The 24953-nt window shown below is 36.1% G+C and overlaps 1 protein-coding gene across 1 annotated transcript; it reads left to right on the forward strand.

The window, feature by feature from the left end:
• The first annotated feature begins 110 nt into the window (after positions 1-110).
• LOC149532530 (uncharacterized) lies at positions 111-23953 on the forward strand. Its single transcript, XM_089804588.1, has 17 exons — positions 111-1491; positions 1632-1963; positions 9256-10011; positions 10196-10262; positions 10380-10442; positions 10552-10615; positions 10747-10840; positions 10928-11011; positions 11138-11227; positions 21400-21427; positions 21580-21926; positions 22065-22350; positions 22506-22567; positions 22687-22799; positions 22932-23019; positions 23126-23479; positions 23562-23953. The coding sequence occupies exons 1-16, from the start codon at positions 984-986 to the stop codon at positions 23402-23404; spliced, it is 3261 nt and encodes a 1086-aa protein (XP_089660714.1). The 5' UTR covers positions 111-983; the 3' UTR covers positions 23405-23479; positions 23562-23953.
• The last annotated feature ends 1000 nt before the right edge of the window (positions 23954-24953 follow it).

A 24953-nucleotide genomic window follows, 5' to 3' on the forward strand; every position in this document is an offset into this window, starting at 1 on the left:
TCTCAAACTCAAACTTCTAATTCCGCGCAAGTTCAAATGTTCCAAATTGTTGAAGTTATCGTTGACTGACCGTCCATTCCCATTTCATCTTACGGCTCATATTCGATCCCGCCTTTTGGCCATTTTAAGCCAAATCGGGCATTGGCGCCACGAGCTTAAACCTTCTCTTTGAATACGGAAGTACTATTTTCGAACCAGATTTTTGAACTCCATTTTCGCCTAATGCCCGTATTCGACGCTAGGATCAGGGATCAGGATCAAATCCGTCACAGTTTTTCATATATGTCTGCAAGTAATCGTGCGTGATTTTTTTTCCCTGTGAAAACGAGCTTAGAATCAGTTGTTTCTTTGAAGAAATACCGAAGGAACGATTTTTTTTAATAGATCATTAATTTTAGCAGATCTCTGTTCAGATCTGCGAGTTTTGATAGTGTGTGGTGATTTCAAGTATGCTGTTGGAGAAATTTCTCTTTCATCAGACCACAGGTAGAATATTGCTGAACAATACTTTATTTTCAGTGGAGAGGAAGGACTCTAGTAAATAAGCACATAATCTTGATTTTAAAATGATGAATTCGGAAGACAAGAAATCACACACAATAGTTTCTCAGATCAAATATTGCAATTTAGCGTTTTTCTAGACATCGTGAGAGGTACTATTTCGGCTTTGGAGAGCTGACGCCGAACATTTGAGGGTTTGATCTTTTACCTGCTTGAATTTTTTTACATATAAAGCAAAACGAGGGTGTTTTTGAGATAGAGGTTTGAATGAAGAGATGACTTGCTTACATATTGAACTAAATTGAACAATAAACGAAGCTTTAATTATTTTCCGTTTGAGTAAGTGACTTCCAATTGAAGGACTCTTTTGCCCCCCTGTATGAGATGTCAAGATATGAAACCTAAGTTTCTTTCATCAGCACCATCTTTTTCGAAATATATACAAGCTTTAATGCTTTGAGGGTTTGGAGTCATTGAAACTGATGGAACTCCAGGAGGTGAGATTAGAGGTCCCTGGCACAGGCATAAATGTCAGCGATACAAGTTATGACCCCGCAGAGGAAAAGTCGTGGTATATTCTTACAATTTTGGCCAGGGTAGGCAGGCCAAGCACACCAGAAGAAATTTCAGCGAGATGCAGGTTTATCTCTGTAACCCCGGCTGAAGTTTTGCATCTTTGTTGTATCCCTAGTTCACCTTTCTGCAATGTAGATGGTCTCATAACCTACTCTCCACTAGCAGTACATACTTTTGAGAATTTTTGTAACAACTCAGTATTAGATTCAACGTGTACTAGTACCAAAGAAACGGTAAATGAGCTTCCTTTAAAAGGTTCAAGAAAAAGGCTTCACGAGGAGGTGGTAAAAACTGGTTCTTTCAGACAAGCAAAGAGGGTCTGCAAACCAGGTACAATTTCTGCCTTAAAGAACCGGCGGCATCCTCAAGAACCTTCGCCATTAGGTCGGGATTCGAATGTTCCCACAAATTTGGGTATGTTTCTGTTCTGGGATTTTTCAGTTTTACAAGAGTTAGAAATTTTGATGGGCGTTTGATTTTCATTTCATAATTTTGACTTTAGTAAGTTCTCAATGGCAATTGACCTTGCGTTTTCTCTCTATTTTGTGATTTAGTGGGAGTTGCAGTTAGTGACGGGGTTCCCGAAGTTAATGGAGCTACTGCACTTTTGCATGGAGCCACTAAATGCGCAGAATCTCTCAGAATTCAAAATGGATATTCTGGAGGTAATGGAACTACTGATGAAGGAGTTCTTGGAGTTGGCAGTGGAGGGGCTCAAGGCAATGGAGTTCCTGAAGCTGGCGATAGGAATGCTCAATGCAAACTAGTTCGTGAAGCTGGCGACAAGGATGCGCAATGCAAAGGAGATCCTGGAGCTGCTGATAGAGTTACTAAAGATGATGTAGCTGCTGAAATTGAGAAAGAAGTGCCTACTGGTGACAATAAGGTTCAACAACTTTACATTCTTTGTGAGCTTGAGTTAGTCACAAATCCAATGGATTTCTTCAATTTCCTTTACTTATATACTTCATAGTTTGCAACATGAGTTTCACCGATCCAGAATTGTTTATTTGTGCTTTCCTTCTTTGATTTCAATGCACTCACTGCTATTTTCAGATTATTTTACTTCCAATGCAGGACAGTACCTAACTTTTTTTCTATCTAATACATGGATTCTAAAGCTTAGAATAATACATTTTTCAATATACTATTATCACAACTTCTTTGATTTGAGCCATGACTCTTGTTCTTATGCCAGCATTCTACACTATCTAAGATGTGTGTGTGGAATCAAAACATCGATACATGGAAACAGATAAGCATGAGATTTTTCATATTTTTTTAATTTCAAACAATCCAATACGCCAAGAATTTGGCAAAAAATGTCTAAACATGCCATTCTTGTACAGTCACTTTCAAATTGATAAGACAAATAAACACAGATCTAGAGTTTTGGACTGTTTGGCAATCTTTTCTGTGAGCTGTGCTTATGTCCATGCAAGCTTCCCTCATTTTGACAGCTTCTTCACAATTCCTAAAGCTGTCCTCGATATGCTTTGAGAAAATGACTAAGTATGAAATGAATCACCCTCCAACAATTACAGGTTTTTGAAGGTTGAAATAGAACTTCCCAAGATATACAATTAAAGATGAATGAAATGAGACGCATGTCAAATTTGGCATCTGGTTGTGTGTTAAAAACATAAACGCGTGATGTATGACATGCAGTCTGCAATTCAACTTTTGGAAGTGTTCACAACATGGCCCTTGTGAAGGTTCAGTTGATGGATAAGACATGACCTAACTTTTGGCATGAGATATATTGATATTCTCATACTTAGGCATTCAATGTGGTATTTCTATTAGCGATACATGATGATACTCCATTATCATTCTGTTGACCATGTTATGTCTTGTAAGTTGGCCCATTATTTGAGCCTAGCAAGTTATTGTTCTTATTAGACCGTAAGGTGAACGACATGATACCAATTACATAATATCAGATTGCATCAGGATCTTGATGATACTTTTATCATTATGCCGCTCTTGAAAAATCACATATATTTGAAGAAGCAACACTTAATTTGGAGTCTTTATGCAGTTTTATGGTCTTGCCAAGGTATTGCTCTTGCAATATCAAACAAAATTTCCTTTAACGACATCATTTAATTCCTTTTGAAAAATCTAAGATTTCAAAAGAATAAGTAATCAATTTTAAGTTCCTACAACATAGTTAAGACCTCTACAAATATCAAGTTTGTTAAGGTGCTATTGTAGTGAGATCATAAAGTGATTTTCAATTTGATCATCCCAAGATGCGTTCCAACACGGTTCTCTCAATATTTAACAAAATGGTTTTTACTTTAATTAGTCTGTTTTGGGATTAATCTAGCCATACAATATTTTTAGTCACAAGCTTATGACTAAATACAAACAGTTGATTAAATCTAAAAAAGATGAATATGTGATCAACCGAAGGAAGGAGTTAACCATGTTAGGAAAGCATAATCCTAAGGGTTTTTGGAGGGAGTTACAATAGGTCAGAAAATATGTTGAAAACAAAATTCTAGATTCTCAATGGCTGGAACATGCAAAACTATTATATGAGAGACTGGAAGGTGAGGCTTCCCCTCCTATAACTGGCAGCTTGATTGAATTATTTTCCGTTGAAGGTGTTAACTTGGGGATAAGGAGGTTAGTGAGCAGCAAAACTCAAGATATTGATGGGCTGCAAGGAAATTTTCTAAGGTGGGGGGCAGATTTGTTGGCTCCACACATCAAGAGCCTTTTTAACAAGGTCACACAAGGCTGCTTTCCCACTAATTGGACCACTTGTAGTTATCCCTCTTCATAAGAGCGGGGATGTCAACAACCCTTCCAATAACTATACCATCATGGTGAATCCTCTTTTGGGTAAGCTTTACGGGAGTATGTTAGAACGTAGAATCAGCAGTTGGGTAGAAAAAAAAGAGGAAAAAAGAGCAAAAGGGTAGGCGGGTTTCAAACCAAAACACTCCATCATTGCATTACTCTAAGATATCTCATTGGGATAGTGTAGGAGAAACAAGGAGAGGAGGCTTTTTGCTGTTTTGTTGACTTTAAGAAAGCTTTTGATATCGTCCCTAGGGATAAATTATGGAATAGAATGGAAGAATTGGAAGTTCCAATAGGGTACAAGGCTTTTGTTCATAAGCGTTATTAATAGGCTAAAACAAAAATCAGAACTAAAGAGGCCATGTCAAAATGCTTTGGGAGCAACGTGGGGGTCAAATAGGGATGTTCAGTGTCCCCTACCTTGTTTGGTCTTTATATTGATAAGTTCGAGGAGTGGCTAAAGAAAGCCAATGGAGAAGGAATCTGGCTAGCTAATTATGTGATTAGACTACTTCTATATGCTGATGACCTTATCCTCATTACTAAAACTGCCCATGGGTTGAGGGAACATTTGAATAATTTAGAGACCTTTTGCACGGAGGTAGGGATGGAAGTCAACACCTCTAAAGACTAGGATCATGGTCTTTTCCTTGAAGAAAAGAAAGCAGCAACTTACTTTCATATTTAAGGACAACGCATTAGAAATTGTGGAAGAATACAAGTATTTGGGGATCAATCTCCATTATTAGCTAGGTTGGGAGACATGATTAAAAATAATACATGGGGGTTGGAAGACCTCTTACCTTCTTCAGAACAGGTGTAGGTAAACGGAGTTGTGGGATTGGAAGACTAGGAAAATCCTCTTTGGATTGGTGATTCTGATTATTCTTTATGGAAGTGAGGTATGGGGGAGCAGTGTATCAAATCATAAATGGTGATAAATAGAAAGAGTACAAAAACATTTCATTACCACTAACCTCAAAGTCAAGTCAACAGTTCTCTACGAGATTCTTTTGGTGGAGACAGACATGCTCTCGGTAGAGGCCTCAACAACTATTTGTTTGTTAAGCTATTTAAAAAAAGTGGTAAGATGGATATACATTGGTGGTCTAGGATGATGGTTAACGAGGAGCTAGACCGTCGAAATAAAACGTGGAAAGAAACAAAATAACAAATTGTTCAACAAATGGAACATTGACTACCTAGAGTGCTTAAAAACCAACTTAGAGATAAAAAATTGTCATTAGAAAAAATCAAGACTGCCAAGTGGACGAATTAGATAGGGAGGAAAAAAACTTATTATGTCAAAGAATTTAACCCCACATGCAAACATGGCGATAAAGAATACATAAGAGCTGATATCAAAGGAAAGGCAACAAATTTAATCGCTTAATTGAGGTCTTGATTGCACCATATGATATTTGAAATTGGTAGATGAAAGGTCCCTAAAGAAGGGTGGGAGGAAAGAATTTGTAGGTTTTGCAACGAGGGGGTGGGGGAAATGGAATGACATTATGTCAAAGGTTGTAACACATATGAGGATATCTGCAACCAATACAAGGACACTTTAAGGGTGAACAACATAAAAGAACTTTTTGAGGGGCCAAGACTTCACAAGGTGGTCATCTTGCTAATGTCGATCCATAGCAAAAGGGACAACTTGTTTAATGGGTCTTCTTTTGGTCCATTAGAGTCTCATGGACGTCATTAAAACTCTTTCATTTCATTTCATTCACTACTATGATATTATATTGTGTATTCAACTATTAGCACGAAAATGCATAAAGAATTTGAATACTTGATATATTTTTCTTAGAATACGTTTTGGAGGTTATAAGTAAGTTGTCATGAATTTCAGTCTTCGTTATACATGAAAATGAGAGATCCACCTTGTTGCTTCTATTACTTTGTACATTCTCATATGGTGACTAATTAACCATTCTTGTAAAATCATTACGTTTTCATTTTGCGTCTCATTTTGTAAGGAGGCTAGATTTTTAATTTATTAGAGATGGAAATTTCAGAAGAGGCATTACACTTGGCCAATTTCATAGATGAACATGTTTTTAAGAAATATTGCAGGATCCTTGATGATTTACAGTAAAATATTTAGCTTTCTGGCTTTCTCTCAAACATATTCCAACAAAGTGAAAATTGATAATAGTGAATTCAATTCTCTTAGAAGTTCATGTTTGAATTGAAACCACAAAACCACCAAAATTTCATTTTTTACTCAGAGATGAAGTTTTTGATAGCATTGTAGAAGATGTAGTCCAGCTATAGCAATTAAGAACACCAAACACAACTCAAGGAATAGAATAACGACATCTGCAAACATGAAAAGAAAATAGTTACATCAGTGGTGCAGAGAAGTGACCAGGATGGTGAGAGGGGGCATTCATTCGTAATCAAGGACAGGGTGTGTTACGATACCTGATCTTAGAAGTTAGTGTAATTTGACTTTATGTTTAACAGTGAAGTAGGATGGCTTAATAACACACTAATATTTAACATTTTATCATTTTGGTTGGTTGAACAAATATGTGAATTTGGTTGTGGATTGTCATGTTGAATTAATTTTTCAGACTTGAAGAACTATTATAACTGTGTTGAAGCTTGTGGAGTATGCATTGCAGACTAGTGATACCACAGCACTTGCTTCTGTAGAAGCTTGAACAATTACAAATTATCAAATATTGATTTGTTTAAGTGTTCATGTCCAAGAAATGTACTGGACACTGGCAATGACAACAGTCACATGTGCAAGGAGGTTGAGAAAGCTGGTAATGCATCAAGCAACCTTGACTAAAACAATAGAGTATTTAGTTATGTGATTGTCAGGTACACCATACAATTATGAAATCTTGCACATGACTTGAGTAGGAAGTACTCACTAAGTGGGAGGATTTGTCTTGAGAACTGCTGCTTGGTGGAGTGAGTGATACAATCTTGACTAAAACAATAGAGTATTTAGTTATGTGATTGTCAGGTACACCATACAATTATGAAATCTTGCACATGACTTGAGTAGGAAGTACTCGCTAAGTGGGAGAAGTTGTCTTGAGAACTGCTGCTTGGTGGAGTGAGGGATATGGTATGATAAGAAATTGTTCAACAAATGTTTAGGTCAGGGGCAATGGAAGGAGATTGAGAAAGCTGGTAAATTGGTAATACATTGAGCAACCTTATAATCTTGGCAAAAAGTCGAGTATTTACTAATGTGATTGTCAGGTACCTCATATAATTTGAAATCTTGTACATGGCTTGAGTAGGAAGTACTCACTATGGGGGAGATAATGTCTCAGGAACTGCTACTTGATAGAGTGAGGGATATGGTATGATATGAAATTCTACTTGGAATATGTCTGGATTTTCTGTTATGAGATGTAGCAGAATAAGTAACATGCATATATGATATGATTAATTATAGCATAGTGATGTGAGATGCTGTTTGGAAGGGACAACACATTATATCATGAACTTGGTAAGCATGGTTTTTTAGCAGGGAAAAATATTGTATATGAAAACGTAATCAATTAATCAAGTGGTTTGGTAATTGTAACTAAATTCTGTTTAACCGATTGCATGCTTATAACCTTGAAAGCTAACTGCAAAATGAGGAGACTCTTACACATGCTCATATGATATAGATATTAAAGTATATATTGTGTACTCCATTTTGTTATTTTGTGCTTGGAATTAAACTTTAGGAGAAAGCTATTTACTTGATACTCATAAAGGTGCACACACACAGACACATTGTTTTGGTTATCATTGTAGTCACCACGGTTAGACATCAAATGTGTAGGGAGAACTGACTCCATCATTTTTTGAGCCAGATGTGATCAATACACAGTGATGTGAGAGGTCATTTGGAAGGGACAATGCATTATTATATAGTGAGCTTGTTAAGGCTTTTTTTTATTAGAAGAAATAATGTATATGACAAATTTACCAACTCATCAGGTGGTTGGGGTTATTGTAACTAAATTCAATGTAATTGTTCACATGCATGCAATTTTGGAAGCCAATTGAAAAATAGGGGAAAATGAGAAGGGTCGGATGGATTGTGACTTCAAGATGGTTGTTATAGACTGTCTAAGAAAGTATCCTGAACACTGACTTGATCAGCTTTGGAGCCAAAAGTTAAAAATACAGAGAATATCATTTTCTTCAAATTACACATACTGTTTATTTTATCAACAGAATCACCAATGCGAGAGTTTACTTGTTAAAGAAAACCTTCATTAGTAGACTTTATCAGCCTCCAGCTCAAAGATTATAATCATAGAGAAAAGCCTAAGTTGGTGGTTTCGACATGGGTTCGAGATTTGTTCAAGATTTTTTTGGGGTGGGTTCAATTTTCTTTTTTGGGCTTGTCCGTACAAAAACATATGACAGATAGATGCATGCATGTGCGTGTGTGTGTATACAGCAGAAAAAGTTCATACACCACTATGCTAGTGGCAAAGCAACATAGCAAAATACACCACCATATACATATTAATGGTTTAGTCCAAATGGCATATGTTCTTGCTTTTTGGCTTTTTGGTAGTCTATTTTAGTGTTTGAGGGTTGGATGTTCCAAGAAAGACCAAAAAAAGCTTTAACAGTATAGAAAGTACATTTTTTGGCAAAATTCAGTCTGGATTCTGCTGCAGATTTGGAAATTTGGCATAAAAACAACAAAATTTGTATTGGGTTCATCTAACAGAATTTGGGCAGACTTTTGCAAGAATATGATAAGGACCAGACTTTTGCAAGAATGGGACCGGACTTCGAACTTGCCAGGGAAGAATTTGGTAACATAGAGAAAAACTTTATTTGCAGATTAATAACTAAGCAAAGAACACTTTGACTCTGCAGAAGAATTTAGAGAGTTCTTTTGCCTTTCATGGCTTGTTTTTGCTCCATTTCTTTGCTGATTATTACATCCTCCTCAAGACTTAGAAAACTCAACTTTATAACTATGTTCCTTCCTGATTCTGGTACTACTCCATTGTTACTATTGAATCTGCTTGTCTTATTTCAGTTTCATGTACTATGAGTAGTTGTATTTTCAAATAAGAATTTGACGTAGACTTTGGCCCATTTTGGTTTGAGACGAATGTGCGAGTTATGTAGATTTATTGACCAAATCTTATCCCCTTCATTCTCTAATGATAGGATAAATAGACAGAAGGCAAATTTTCCTTAAAAATCTATATTTTGTTTTGTGTCTTACAGAGAACTATCAGCTTACAGAGCTGTATTGTTCTTGAAAGTTTTGCCATGATACACGATTTCTTTTCCTTCAGTGTAATCATCATCTTCTTGTGTAAATAAATGACTGAAAATGTTGTTACTTTGGATGATTATAAATAGGGAAGTTCATTTCCTTTGGAACTTGTCAGAATGGAAGGTGGTGCCGAGACAGGAGCAGTAGACATCAATTTAGCTGATGCAATTATCCATTCAGAAAACTGTAAATCTCCAGTGAAGCCCATACAGTCTTGTGGAAGTATAGATGAGAACTGTGATGGTAAGAATGAACATTTCCAGAGAAATAAAAGACGAACAGTAGAGCTGTCTGAAACCCATTCAGATTGTATGGATAACGATGCTTTTCATTCCGATGCTTGTAAGATGGATTTTAAAACATGTTCTATTGTATCACAAGTACAAGCTGGCATAAAGCATGACGGGATTCAAAATTTGAAGCTAGAAGATGAAGGAATGAAACATAAAGACGTCCATATTGTGGGAGACGCTGTGGTGTCATTACAGGCATGCATCCCCTGTACAGAGATTGATCAGATCCCCCAAAAGGGGGTTCCTACAAATGACAAAATCATAAATTGTTCTATTACACATATTTCTCCAGAAGGTTCAGTAATTGATGGCATTTTCAAGGGTAGTGATGGAAAATGTGAAAAGAAAGGTGCTCATATCTTGAAGTCCAAATCAAAGTCCGAATTGCCATCTGAGAAGGCTAGTGATTTTCAGATTAATAAAGTACGCAAAAGAGAACAAACTTGTGCTAATTATGAGAAAATGGGTAATGCAAAACAGAAAATAAAAAAATGTGGAAAGGCTAATGCTAATGAAGAAATGGATTCTGCAGTTCCAGCTTCTAATTTGGTAATTTGTACTTTGTGAATTTGTTTTGTATTGGTTTTATACAAGTAACAACAAAACAAAACATTGTTTAGTAGAATATCACCTTCTACTGCATGCATCTCATAGAGTTTGCTTGTGGAATATATGCATTATATAATTTTTTTCCTAATGGTATGGATGCTTTGGTTTTCAAAATGTTTTGCAGAATAATGTGGGGTTAAAGCGAATTCCTCAGTTTGAGTCATTTATTGTCGAGGAAGAGGAAGGCTCAGGTAAGTGAATTTTCTTATCTGGCAAGTTGCACTTTAAACAAGTTTTTATAATTATCGAATGATTAACAGGGACTGAGATCATTGGATGTATAATTGCAATGAATTGAATGCATACAGGTGGATATGGAACTGTGTACAAGGCTCGAAGGAAGCAAGATGATAAGTTATTTGCGATAAAATGTATGGGAATAGTTTCTGTTTTCTTTTCTGAGTAAATGAAATGTGCCATTCTAAGTTTAAAATCTTTGGAACATGTATAAAATTTTATTTATGTAATTTTCTGATGCAGGTCCTCTTGAAAAAACTTCCAGCAATTATGTGACTAATGAGATAAAGATGTTAGAAAGATTTGGGTAAGGTTAAGATGCAAATTACTCCTTAATTTAACATTAGCTTTTGTAAATTTATTTTTAAATTTTGAATTGAAACTGTAGAAAGACATCCTAATCATGGTAATTGATTTTGAGAAATGGGCTGGTTTCAGTGGAAAAAACTTCATCATAAAATATGAAGGTGCTTTCAATGAGAATGATTGTGACTGTCTTATTCTTCAACATGTTGAACATGACAAACCAGAGGTAACATTGTTTTCTCTATTGAACTGCTTTATACATATGTATTCTAATTGAACAGACACTAGAATGCTATAATGGTTGTGTTGACAGGTTTTGAGGAAAGAACTAAATGTATCACAGCTTCGTTGGTATGGTTACTGTATGTTCAAAGCACTACAAGCATTGCATAAGCAGGTAATTGCAATATAATTTTGTGAGTTACAAATTCTACAATTGATAACATTTTCTCCTGATTGGTGATTTTATTCACTGCCACTCCAAAAATTTATATTTATTTGAATCTTTTGTCGTCTTTGATAGGGAATAATACATAGAGATGTTAAGCCTGGAAACTTCCTTTTTTCTAGGAAATCAAATAGAGGGTATCTCATTGATTTCAACTTAGCATTGGTAAGGTTTTCTTTATCAATGTCTTCTTAAGCCTACTTTTTCTCATGCATATGAAATTTTATTGATTTACACAATTAGTATACTCTTTTTCTTTTCTAGTGTATTTTTAATAGCAATCGTTGTGCTTTAGAATTGTTTAAGAAACAAATAACAAAGTTAGATTCTTATGCTAAGGAGTTTTGACACCATATGTATTCCCCCAGTGTAAATACATATTAACAATAAGAGCACAATATGCTTATATGAAAGAACAAATGGAGCTATCTTTTATGTGTGTTTTTTACTTATTGGTCTTGGTAGTTAGGATTATTGTCTTAAATATGATGGATAAAATAATCAAGGAATGTAGTGCACTTACAAACTTTTCCTAATAAAATATGACACATTGTGCAAGACTAAGTTCCCACAATTTAAGCATATATTAATAGTAAGAGGACATTATGCAAATGCTAATAAACTTGATAGGTACTTTCCTAACCCCCAAGATTGAAAAGGAACAAGTAGGGATTGAGGCAAAAATCATGGCAATGTCAAAGCAATGTGAAGAAGGTACCATTGATGTGATGATCAGTGTTGTATATCTTATTTTTTTAGAAATATCAATGGAGGGTGACGATTGGTATAAATCTATGCATCTCATGGAATAAGGAATGTCAAGACGCAAACAAAGTTCAAGGACAAAGCGATTGCATTGAAGATATTGGTGAATGAACAATGCAAGTAACAATATCACATTTAAGCCCAAATGAGGGACGATGGAGATAAAGAAGTTCAGGTCAAAAGAGTGATCAAGCCCAGGGTATCAAGACAAGTACAAATTCAAGATTACCTGAGAAAATTTCCAAGCTTTGGAGGACGAAGCAAAGATTACAAGATAAGTATGTTAGAGTGCCACCTGCTCATCTCCACCAATTAGAAGATTCCAACTTGACATGTCAAAGTCCAACTAATCATATAATCCCAAGTGGACATTATTAAAATAATAATGTAATGTTTCTAATGGTCATCTTTAGCGTGTCTAGTTTTATTTGTTAGTTTCTTTTTTTGTATTTAGTTAATAATTGTTTTGTTTATAAACATTGTCTTTTTTTTTTTTGTATTTAAGGAGACTTTGCCTCCATTGTTTAACATCAAACTATCAAGTTTTATAACATGGTATTAGTGTAGGTCTAGGTCTAACTCTCCCATGGTAGGCCATAAGATTATGTGTCTTGCATGTGTTGTTTTATGCATGAAGTGTTTTCTTGGTTTACCGTGTAATGAAGTTTGGCCATTTTTTGGGGTATTACTGTGCAAACTTTGATGTTTCATTGTGTAAGGATTTTGTGATGGGTTGTTTTGTTTGCTGCAACTGTGGCCTGGTTTTTGAAATTGCGAGGTTTTTGCACCATTATGTCCTAAAAAGTGGGTTTTTGATTTTTTTTCCACAAAAAATTATTGTAATGGTTTCGTAGTGGTGAGTTTTTTGATTTTTTCCTTCAAAAATTCATGTTGGTAGGTTTTTTGACTTTTTTTCACAAAAAGTCATGGTGATGGGTTTTCTAATTTCTGTCTATATAAAAATGGTTGGCAGGTTATAAATTTTTTGTTTAAACAATAGTGTTGGGTTTTAATAATTGTTCCCCTAAAAATATCTGGTCAAGTTTTTATAAATGTTATCTTAACTTTTGGGAGGATTTTATAATATTTTGTTTTGATAGAAATTATTGTGGGTTCCATACATTTCTTTTGCCTAAAATTTGCTGATCCTTACCTCTGATTTTGTAATAGCTACTTGCTAATATGTTAGTTTTCTTTTAATCGAATTTTGTCTTGAACAAATTATTTTGGGTTTTGATAAATTTTCTTCTAGAAAATCATGTTTGGTTTATTCAATTTAATCTTCAAAAAACATTTTTTGTTTTTTTAAAATCATGATTGATATCGCTGATCTTAGGCTTTTTTTTTTTTTCAGAAAAAATTCATTGGAGGGTATTGTTGTTTTTTCCACAAAAATTGTGGTTTCTCCTAGCTATTTTGGGTCATACCTAGAGTTGGTAGGGCAATGGTTTGCACAAAGGTTTGCCAAACTTTTGTTCAAAATCATGGTTTTAGTTTCATATCAACATCTTTGGCTACAAAGTGATACATTTGCTTCCCAACATTAGGTTGGACGGTTTTGATTATCTTGTTCATCTCTAGAAATTTTGTAGATTCAAGGAGGGTCTTAGAAGCAGACTCATGTTACAGTGTTTTCATGAGGAGGCAACCTTCAATGCATCCATGACAAAAAGACTTGTAGATTGTCTTTTGTAGGTTAGTAGTATGATGACCATTAAGGTAGGGTATTTAAATAATAATATAATATTTCTATAATCATTTTTAGAGAGTTTAGTTTTAAGTTAGTTTCTATTTTCGTATTGAGTTAACAATTGTTTCATTTAGAAAATTTGTCTTGTATTTTCTATTTAAGGAAACTTTGTCTCCATTGTTTAATATCAAATTATCAAGTATTATAACAAGCATGTGGAGTGCATTTAATGCTTTACGCCTATTTAATTTCTCATAGGTCAATCCTTAAGAAGATATGTATTCGATGAAATGTAAGTTTTTCATTGGTCAGAATTTAATGCTTGTAAGTGATATATAGGGCAAACCCTAATTAGGTTTAATTTGAAATAATGTGTGTTGTTAATCTTGAATCAATCCAAGCCACCCATTGTACTTGAGGTCTCTATATAAGTTTGTTAACCACAAGGGTTGTTGTTGTACCAAAAGATTGATTTGTTAATGCTCAATACAACCACTAGACTTTTAGAAGACATAAGAGGTTGTTAAACCATGTCGCAAATTTAACAAGGGACACTAATCTACTGCTAACAATCCCCTTCCCAGCGTTACTTGCCAAAACCTATAAGGATTCAAACCTATGACCAAGCTTTGATACTACTTATTATTTGCTAAGGTTGCTGTTTCACCAAAAGGCAACTTGTTAATGCCCGATGCAATCTCTAGACTTATAGAAGACACATGGGGCTGTTAAACAATGTTGCAAATCTAGTTGGCTTGCCTCCTATTTCACATCTTCAATTTGTGGATGATACTTTATTTATGGGACAGGCTCGTCTTTAGAAAGCCAGTTCTTCTAGGCATGCTTTGGATGTGTATTTTGCAGCTTTGGGACAAAAACTTAATGAGAACAAATCCTCCATTTTTTTCTTGTATTTTGTAGCTTTGGGACAGAAAGTTAATGAGAACAAATCCTCCATTTTTTTTCTTCAATACTACCCAGGCTATTTAGAGGCGTATTGCTGCTATTTTGAGGTTTCAGATTGGGTCTCTTCCCTTTGTTTATTTGGGTATTCCTCTTACTATTGGTAGACATCATAGATCTTCCTGGCAAGTTTTGCATGGTAAACTACGGCAAAAGGTTAATCATTGGATTCATTGATGGCGATCAACTACTGCTCGCCTGACTCTTAATATCGATTATTCAAGCCCTTCCTATTTATAGGTGTTTTGCTCAGGCTGCTCCTATGTATTTTCTTCAGGAATTTGATGCTTTGTCTCGTGAATTCCTTCGGATTGGGAACCTTTCAACTTCTAAATGGCATTTGGTTAAATGGGAAACAATGTGTAGACCTCAGAAGGAGGGTGGCCTTGGCTTACGATCAGCTATTTTAAATGGATAGGTTCTCATTGCAAAACTTCATTGGTGTTGGTGTACTACCCAACATCAACTTTGGGCTCGTATTCTCACCCATAAGTATTTTCTAGATATTGATGTGGTTGAAGTTCACCGCTTTCCTTTGGAAGGGAGAGGATCCATGATTTGGAATACGCTAAAGTTTGGAGCTCAGTTGGTTAAAGATGGTCTCATTTGGATTTGCATTCGGAATCACAAGCTTTATTTTGGCTTTACTCTTGGGATGGGTACCCTCCTATTCTTACCACTCATCCTCAGCTATATGCCCTCTATCAAAATTTTAGTGCTGCTAGTTGGGACATAGTTGATTTTTATAAGATAGGGTGTGTTAGAGGTTTGGTTCCTTCCTTTCGTTGGAAACACCCTTCTGAATGGCCTTCAAGAGGATCTGAGGAGGATAGGAAGGAGTTGTTTCAGATTTTGCAGTCCCGTGAGTGTACTACTTTGGTGGGTAATGATGTTCTTGCTTGGGATAGTGAAGATTTATCTGGAAAATTTTCGATGTACAGGATATGTTGAGCTTCTTCGGCAGATGTTGGGGGACATTTAGATGCCTTGGTGGAAGCAAGTTTGGTACAAGTTTTCTTGTCCCAAATGTAATTTTTTTATGTGGTTGGTGGTCCATAGTTGATGTCTTGTGTGGGATAATGTATGCAAGCATGGCTTCCAGGGATCCTCAATGTGTGTTCTATGTCGGACTAGTGAAGAAAATATCTTTCATCTCTTTTTCCAATGCTCTTTCACTAGACATATTTGGCACTCTTGGTGGAATGTGTGGAACCAATCCTGTTGGCATGTTTCCTCATTGGCGGAATTGTTCGTTCATTGGGGTAAGGCTCCTATCAAGACTTCATTTCTTCAAATTGCTTGGACTCTTGGACCCTCCTTTATTATTTGGCATATCTGGTTGGAAAGGAACCGTCGTATCTTTAAGGATGAGTTTTTAGAGGTTCCTCACTTGTGGTGGAAAATTCTCCATTCTTTGGAGCAAACTGTTTTTGCAAAATTTGACACTTCTGAGGCCATGGAACCAGGGGAGGATATTTTCAATAATCGTCTGAATAGCCCCCCCTCACATGGAAAATTGCTAAGAAAGATTTGTAGACATCCCTTGCAAAAGATAAATAGTGTGAGGAAGTGGAGTGCCCCTTCGCAGGGTATTCTTAAAATCAACACGGATGGGTCTTCCAAGAGAAATCCAGGCCTTGCTAGCATTGGTGGTGTTTGTAGAGATAGTAAGAGGGATGTCCAATTTGTGTTTTCTGTTTATAAAGGTCATCACACTAACAACTTGATGGAGGCCATAACTATTTTGTATGCAGTGAAGAATGCTTGTGACCTTGGTTGGAGAAGGTTTATTTGTGAATTTGACTCACATGTGGTGATATGGTTTTTGAATCAGCAACATTTTGAAGTTGTTAGTTGGAAGTTAGCTTTGATTGCAGACCAGATTCATAATTTGTGTACTTCTTTGGAGTCTGTTACTTTTGCTCATATTCCCAGGGAATGGAATAGTGTTGCTGATTGTTTAGCAAAGTGGGCTTCTGACCATATGTGTAATTGGAACATTGTTGATAAGACTAAACTTTCGATGGACTTGTCCCATCAACTTGATCACTTGGTTGATCTTGATAGGGCTGTCTAATGACCTTTCTCTATTTGTTCTTGTTTCTCTTTTAGCTTGAATAAATTTTCACCCCTCCTTTATTTCAAACAATGTTGCAAATCTAGTGAGGAACGCTGACCCACTGCCATCAAAGGCTTGCTAAAATCATTTGTAAAGGGAGATTTTGGAATTTTTTTGGTTTAAATTCTGCCAAAGTAATCACAGATTCATTGTTGTTTCAATGTGATTTCAATGTGAACTACTTGTGTTATTTTGGAGTGTTACATGGTTCCTACTTTTCACTTTAGATAGGATTTGTTTACGTTGAGTAGAAGTTATAAGTAGTTGATTAGAAGATGAAAGATATTGTTGTTGGTGATTCATAGTGAAATTTAATGTTCATACCTTTTGGTACTTGTGGATTGCAAGTAATAGTGCAAGGTTCAGCTGAACTCATTGCAAGTACTAACTTCAATTGGCAATGTTTATTTGGATTGTGCCAAAATTGGGTATCTGAATAAATGTTAGCAATTTGAAATCATCCACACACTCTTAGAAAATTGCATCTTCCATTGCATAGTTGTCTAAGTTGGTGAAACAAGGATTGGTTTACTTTCACTTCATCATCAATAGTATCTTGAATTTGCAAGGTTAGAGAGAATTAGTTTAGCTTCGTAAATCCAATCCTTTTTGCACTATCTTATTAGAAATAGATGAAGAGCTCAAATTGCCAAATTATTTGCATTTAAAAAGTTGATGCCCCATTAAATGAATAGTGTAAGTCCTCCCATGGCTACTGGCAAACCATATAACATTCATTGAGTTACATCCGACGCAAAGTTTCTAGTTTGTAGTGTAAACCTTGGGGATATCTTTTTTGATCACACAATTACTATATTGTTTAGCATATAAGGTTTCCTTGTTCAAGAGAGAAGAGGATACTCAGTATTTTTTTCTGCATGTTGGAGAGGTCTCAAAACTGGCATCAACAGTAAGCTTGTTTGTTCTCAAAATTTTTTAAATAGTTGGGGGATATCTATTTTATGATAGAGAATTATATGCACTAGTTCAGGCTACTAAGAAATGGATGCATTTCTTAATCAATGGACAAAGTAATGTGCATATTGATTGGAAATCCCTACTATGTCTGCACACACAAAGTAAACTTCTAGAAGCAAATAAATGGATGACAAACTTCTAGAAGCAAATAAATGGATGACATTCTTACAACAAGTTCATCTGATGGTCAAATATAGAAAACTAGGCATTATGTTGTGGTATGTAAACTATTTAGGTCGCCACTTTCCAAGTCAATAGTAATTATGTATAGCTTTGGGATATGAGCTTTCTCCACTTTTTAGAACCCCTTGAACATATAGGTCTTTCAAATTCTTCCCATGAATCTCCTCAGATATGAACCTTATGTTATTTTGAGGCCATGGGTGAAAATGCTTTCAGTATTAATCCACCACTTTCATGAAGACACATTATCATTAAATTGTGAGTATTTGCATTTTTGTAACTCTTCTTTGTTGGATGAAGAAGATGATGGACAAGACCCACTCTTCTTGAATGATTTGGGTATAGATGGAACAAAACAAACATATTCTTGAAGGATGCAGATTTGCAGGAAAAGACAAGTGGGGAATAGGAAAAAATTTCAGGAATACTTGGAAAGTGAGACTTAAAGGCCAAAAATTGAATCAAGCAAAATGGTAATCCAGAGATAAAGTGGGAGAAGTTTTCCTGCATTTAGTCTCTCATTAATCCTTGTGGAACCAAAAGTTGCTCTAAGGCCTGAAAACATCATGTGAGTGTGAGCTGTGAGTTGTGAGTCAATGCCTGTAAAATAACAGTGACAGAGACTGACAGAAATAGGCAGGACAAATCTGCCTCAAGCATGATGCAGCTACACCTGCATCAACAAATTTGTATGGGGACAGACTTGCACATGACAATCATAATACGAAAGGAAGAGCTGACTTTTCCACTTCCAACACAAGGAGGAATTTTCCAAGGCACAAGAAGAATGACTCAGCAATTTAGATTACATGTTTTTGGTATTAGAGTCAATATATTGATGCAGGAGCGTCCTAGGCTTGCTTGCAATCCTGCATATTGGAGCCAGAGTGCTAGTGGTTTCCAATTCTCTATTGCCGTCGAGCTGTTTAGTGTATTGCGAGTTATTGTAGCTCTAGTGCATGTCGAGTTACTGTAGCTCTAGTGCATGCTGAGTTATTGTAGCTCTAGTGGATGTCGAGTTACTGTAGCTCTAATGGATGCCAAACCGAGTTACTATAGCTCTAGTGGATGTTGAGTTATTGTAGCTCTAATGGATGCCGAGTTACTGTAGCTCTTAGTGGATGCCAAGTTACTGTAGCTCCTAGAGGATGCCAAGTTACTGTAGCAATCTTATGTTGACAGAGTGTTCCTTCATGTGCCGAGTGAACCTGTTGGTGCCGAGTTTTCTAGTGGATGTCGAGTGTTCTTGTATGTGTTGAGTGCTAGTATTCGTCTTGGTTCTGTTCGTGCCAAGTTGTCTGTGAAGCCGACTTTTGGCATTTAATTTATGCATGGGTGCTTAATTTAATGTTGTAGCTGACTTGTGGCTCAATCTATATTTAATGTAAGGGATTTAATTTAGTTTGTAATGAGTTGGGCTGACTTGTGGCTTAGTTGGGTATAAGTAAGAGGTTTTGTGGAGTCTTTAGGCGGTGGTTGTTCATTCCAGCTTGGAGAAGGGGATGGAGTATAGATGCGAACTTTGAAGAGCTAGGGCTGCAACTTCGGAACCAGAAGATTGCTTGGTGGACTTGAGGGTACAAGTGTGGATCTTCTTGGTGTTCTTATCTAGTTGTGGATTTGGACTAGTTGGAATCGAGTTTGTAAGTGGATCTTGCTGGATCTTGTAGAACTGATTTTGTAATTGCTGTTTGTATTTGGCCCTAACCCGGAAGGCTTTACAATCGGGCATATTGCATGCAAACAGTTGTAAATAAAGAGTTGTGATTTGGTATCAGATCTTGCGTTCTTGTTGCTTTGCTATTGTATTTCTGCTTTGAGGTTGCTTGCTAGGGGTTTGGACATTTCCTTTGGGGATTCTCCTGCCTTGCACTGTGTCATATATTGTGCCAAGGAAGAAAGGAATGTTTCAGCAGTTCATATTTTGTAGATGCTTGACAGAATAGTTAAGGAACAAGTATTACTGTATCCAATATCCGGACTAGTTATTGGATACAATAATTTTTTGATATCAAGGGAGACAAGAAATTAGCATAAGCAAGCTGGTTTTCTCTTCTTGGTGTTTCCGGGGTAAAATCTTTGAATTTGTGGTTTAGTACTTTTATTTTTAGCATAGTAATGGGAGATAAGAAATTAGCATAAGCAAGCTGGTTTTCTCTTCTTGGTGTTTCCAGGGTAAAATCTTTGAATTTGTGGTTTAGTGTTTTTATATTTAGCATAGTATTTCCTGATTTTCATCAACATTGATCTCTCTTAATCAAGTGTAACATGGGGGCTTGCACCTCCCTCCCAAACCCTGAAGTACCTGTCTCCAAGACGTGCCCACACCAAGTACTTGTGTACCCAAGTACCCTGACCTCCGCCATTCTGCATTCATGTTGCTGCTGGGACGGGTACTTAAATTTCTATTTGAATTTTGATTTTTGAATGTTACTATGTTGAATGTTCAATGGTTCTAGTTGATGTTGCAATTTTTCTATGTTCAAGTATTCTAATTTTGTATGTTCTACTGAAACGTCATTTCATAACAAACATTTCAAGTTTTATATGTATACTATACGACACCCCTCCCGTTCCCATCCTCTACTGGCCGTTCCTCTGCCGTCCCAAAAATGAGGCCCATTTTTGCCCTGTCACAACACTCGTTGCCCAACGTACCCCAGCACTGGTGTTACATTGCTCTTAATACTCTCACCAATTTGAGAAGTTTACTGATCACATAAAAAAATAAGAGCTTGACTGGTACTTTTATAGAAGCAGGATGCTTTCTTCCTGGATTGCAAACCCCTTGAAGGAAAGGTGTTGACTATCTTTAGTTTTCTTAATGAATTTGATGCTCTTTTTAGACCTATGCCCTATTTTATCTGTTTTTAGCTGTACCACTATCATTGTTTTTGAAAGACCTTTCTTCATTAGTTTAATTACGTTTCTATGTTTTCTTTGATGGCTCCTCCATCTTTTACTGTTTTTCTTAACAGCTCAAGTGTTTAGCACGAGAAGAGGCCTTCAATTAAGAATGGAACCTCCACAATGCTATCAATTGATCTGATTGAGAAAGGCATAAGTAATAGTCATATTCCTACATTCTCTTTGGTTATGCCATCTTCTCTAGATCATCTTGGATATGTTTTACCTGCTTTGTTAAGATTTAGGCGTCCCAAATTTTGTGATATTTTTTGCAGACTAAATAACTACAGCTGTTGCCTTCCTGGAAAAAACGTTCAAATCTAATTCATGCTGTGTGGCAGTGATACAGCATTATAAAAAAAACTATGCATTTATTGAGGTGGATGTTAAGAGTAAGTTTTGTTACAATTTTATATGATTGTCCCATTGTGGGAGATTAGATTGCAAAGGATGCAGATGCAGAATATCCTGTTACAAAGATATTGTTGGTTATAAGATATGTTTGTGTATCAAAAATATGTATAGTTACAATAAAAACTGCACAATACAAAACAAAGGGAGAATGTGTGCACTGGTTATGGGTTGTGTTTGGCATGCTTGTTATCGCCCCCTACATAACCATGGTTGATTTCCAACTGTCTTAAGCTGACAAACTTGCAATGAGAATAACATACGAAGCTTTTAATACTGTAAATATATTCTAATGCTTTCTGTGCTTCACTTTTTATGCAGGATCAGTACGATCCAAATGCTGGAAGATGTAAGATTTTGTCCCATGACCATATGTACAATGACCATATCTGATTGTGTCTGATTAAATCTATTAAAATTTTAATTAGTTTGAAATTTGAATACAAATATATATATTGAGAAAAGACTGATATTATTACATACATTGTTGTTTATGTTCAGCTAAACTTAAGATGCCCCAGATTGATAAGAGAAGTATTGCAGCAGCTGCTGCTCACAAGCCGCCTTTCTATAGCGGCAGGAGAGATATTGCTAACGTCCGACACAAAGCCTTAATTGCAGCTGCAGATACATCTAATCAAGCAAAACAAACAAAGCAGGTTCATGTCAAGCCATCTGGCAATGCTTTCAATTTAAAAAGGAAAGTACAGACAACCGAGACAAAACAGCATGATTCCAATAATCACAGAACACAAACTAATCTTTCTCCAGATAGAATGAATGCAAACCACAATGTCAGGATTAATGAGAGAGCAGCTGTAAAAGTTTCTGGTCTGCATTTGTGTAAGGTATCTTTGCTTTTATTGCATATGCACTGATAAGTTATGTTAAAAAGTAGACTGTTAGGTTTGATTGTCTGTATGCATAATTCTAAGGTTCTCCCATTTGTGTATTAATCTCTTGGTTTCTACCATGTGCTAATTTAGTCAGCATCAAAAGACATAACAAGTGCACGCACACCTTCCGGAGGCAATAGAAGGGAGCCCTTACCCAGCCAAGGTAGGAAGGAACTGCTCAACTTGATACACCTAGCACAGCACAGCCCAGAACAGCAAACACCCATGATTCCTCTTTCTCAGCGAAAACGTGTAGCTGCACCCCAGGATAGATTTAAAAGAGATAATGGTGGGATTATCCATGTGTCTCCTATGCCATTTCAGCCAAAACCCGCTACAGGCACATATGGCTTCAACGATATTCAAAGGAATAAAGGTCATTTACTGCTATATGATTTAAATGCAAATTGGTATTTGCATCAATATTGAATTATTGTGTGGAGAAGGAAAAATTGCAAGTTACGAATATTTTCATTGGTATAATATTTGATTGAAGTTTATAATTTTAACTGGTACCTCGTTTCATTTCAGACAATCAGAAGTTTAAAAGAGATGGACCATGTGTTGGGACAAGGGGTTATCGAGCTCCTGAGGTAATGACACAGTTGGTCAATTGAATTTCATTTCTTTTTGGAAGCCTCCCTGTTCTAGAATCTGCACATGCTCTGCTTAAAGAAATTTTGTAGCTCACCATTGATTAGTTTATTGCCAGGTTTTATTGAGATCTTTACACCAGGGTTGCAAGCTTGATATGTGGTCAGCTGGTGTAACCTTGCTCTATTTTATGGCTGGGAAAATTCCATTCCAAGCAGGCAGCCCTGATCAGTATGTAGTATTTTGTATTGTTTGTTCAAGCATGGTTTCCATATCAATCGGATATACAGTGCTATTGCCTTTTTGATTCCTATTTCTTCCCTGTGACTTCTTTTAGTAAATCTATGACTTCCTAAATTGCAGAGCCATCAGAGACATTTCAAAAATTCGGGGCAAGGAAGAGATTTGGGAGATAGCTAAGCTACATGATAGGGAGAGCTCTTTGCCTGCGGTATAAATCTATGTGATACGAATTAGTAAAAAATGCTATTGCTATTTTGGTTAAAAGTTACTGGATTTCCATGCAAGTTCTTCCTGAAGTGTTGCAATGATTGCAGGATCTCTATAAAACTGAGTCTGGGTATGTTTCAATAGAAGAGTGGTGCAAGAACAATACTAAAAGGCCCGAGTTCCTTGATAGTATTCCAAAATCGCTCTATGACCTTGTTGATAAGTGCTTGTGTGTAAATCCTAGGCAAAGGATCGATGCAGATCAAGCTCTTGACCATGAATTTTTCTCTCCTTGTTATGAAGTTTTAAAGAAGACGAGGTCTTCAAGCAGGGAATCTGTTTTGACCGACTTAACTTCTATCCAGACTCTTGATAGTGGATGTTGAAAAAGGCAGTTTGCTTCCCATCCAAGATTTTCTACAGAATACAATGCTTCAAATCTTATCCAGTTTAAGATAAAGGTAGAATTCATGAGTTCATTTTCCATTATTTGTGGCATATAGTTTATCAGTATTCTGAATATATTTCAAATTATTGTTACAGGTGATTGCAAGATTAGTCAGTGGGAAGCTATAGCCTTTGTATATTAATATCATGTATCATACTTGATTTCTCTACCAGCTTCCATTTTTATGCAATGAGCAAAGATTCTGTCATCTCCGTTCCAGAAGGCTAATGAGTGATACCGCTGTGGTGTAGTTGGAACTTGATAACACCATTCCGGCAAGTGTTCAATTTTTTTTGAATCATATAATTTGACAAGAGCATAGTTGTGCGTACTATGCAAAGTGGTAAACTGTACTTCCCAGTTTGCTTTTCCAAGGCCATTCATCCCTGCACCTCCAGGAGGTCGTTGACAAGCATGAAAGCAACTCTTGTAACCATAGTATTACATTCAAAGATAAATAAATTTTAGTCCATTCAAAAATCTACAATTTCTGTAAACTTATGCATGGAACCACTTTTTGTCCCATTTACCTAATGCATTGATGTAAGCAATTTCATTTCAGTTGTGTTTAAAGTTACGTGGGTGAGGAGATGAGGCCATAGCTGCTGAATGGGAAAGCAACTAACCGAAATTAGCCAATAAATATATTAGTCAGTTTCTATTGCATATACCACGAGAGAACGAAATGTCGTAACATTGATCACCTTTATTTCGTTTGCACTTCACCATTCTCACTGGTTAATGTCCAGTGGAAATACTCCACTCGTTAACTGTAGGTTAAGACGGCTTACACAGTTACAGCTTTGGAGCAGGGTTATCCCAATAAATGTAGAATCTTCAGCCATTTGCCGAATCATAAATGTCTTTATGAAATGTATACGAAGCGGGGAACGTCCACAAAATAGGCCTATCTAGACATCCTGGTGTTAAGTTGGAAATTGAACTTGGGCCTTGCTTGCAGATCTAATTGTTAATTGCTAACTGCAGTCCAAGGGGAGATATGCAGATAAAATATAATATAAGATAGAATGCCTCACATGCAGGGAAGTGAAGTTGTGGGATTGGAAGTCTAGGAAGACCTTTCATTTTTTGGTGGTTATGTTTATGGATGTGAGGTTTGGAGGAGGAGCCTCTGAAATTGTAAATTGTGGTAAGTAGAAAGAATTAAAAAATATATTTATTATTATTAAACTAAAGGTCAAGTCAACAGTTCCTTACAAGATCTTTGACCGAGATAAGAATGTTTTCAGTTGAGGTCTCAACAATTATTTGACTGTTAAGCTATTATAAAAAAAATAATAATAGGGTAAGCATAGCTGGTCTAAATTGGTGGTTGATGAGGAGCTAGTATGTAGAAAAAGAATGTGGATAAAATAAAATATCAAGCGGTTGAACAAATGAACATTCATTTTAAGCGGTTGAACAAATGAACAAATGAACACCAATAGAGATAAAGAATTGGGTGTTAGAGAAATTCATGATTGCAA

The sequence above is a fragment of the Cupressus sempervirens genome, chromosome 10 (genome assembly GCF_028749045.1).
Source record: "Cupressus sempervirens isolate cs-2001-9-10 chromosome 10, ASM2874904v1, whole genome shotgun sequence".
Classification (NCBI taxonomy): Eukaryota; Viridiplantae; Streptophyta; class Pinopsida; order Cupressales; family Cupressaceae; genus Cupressus; species Cupressus sempervirens.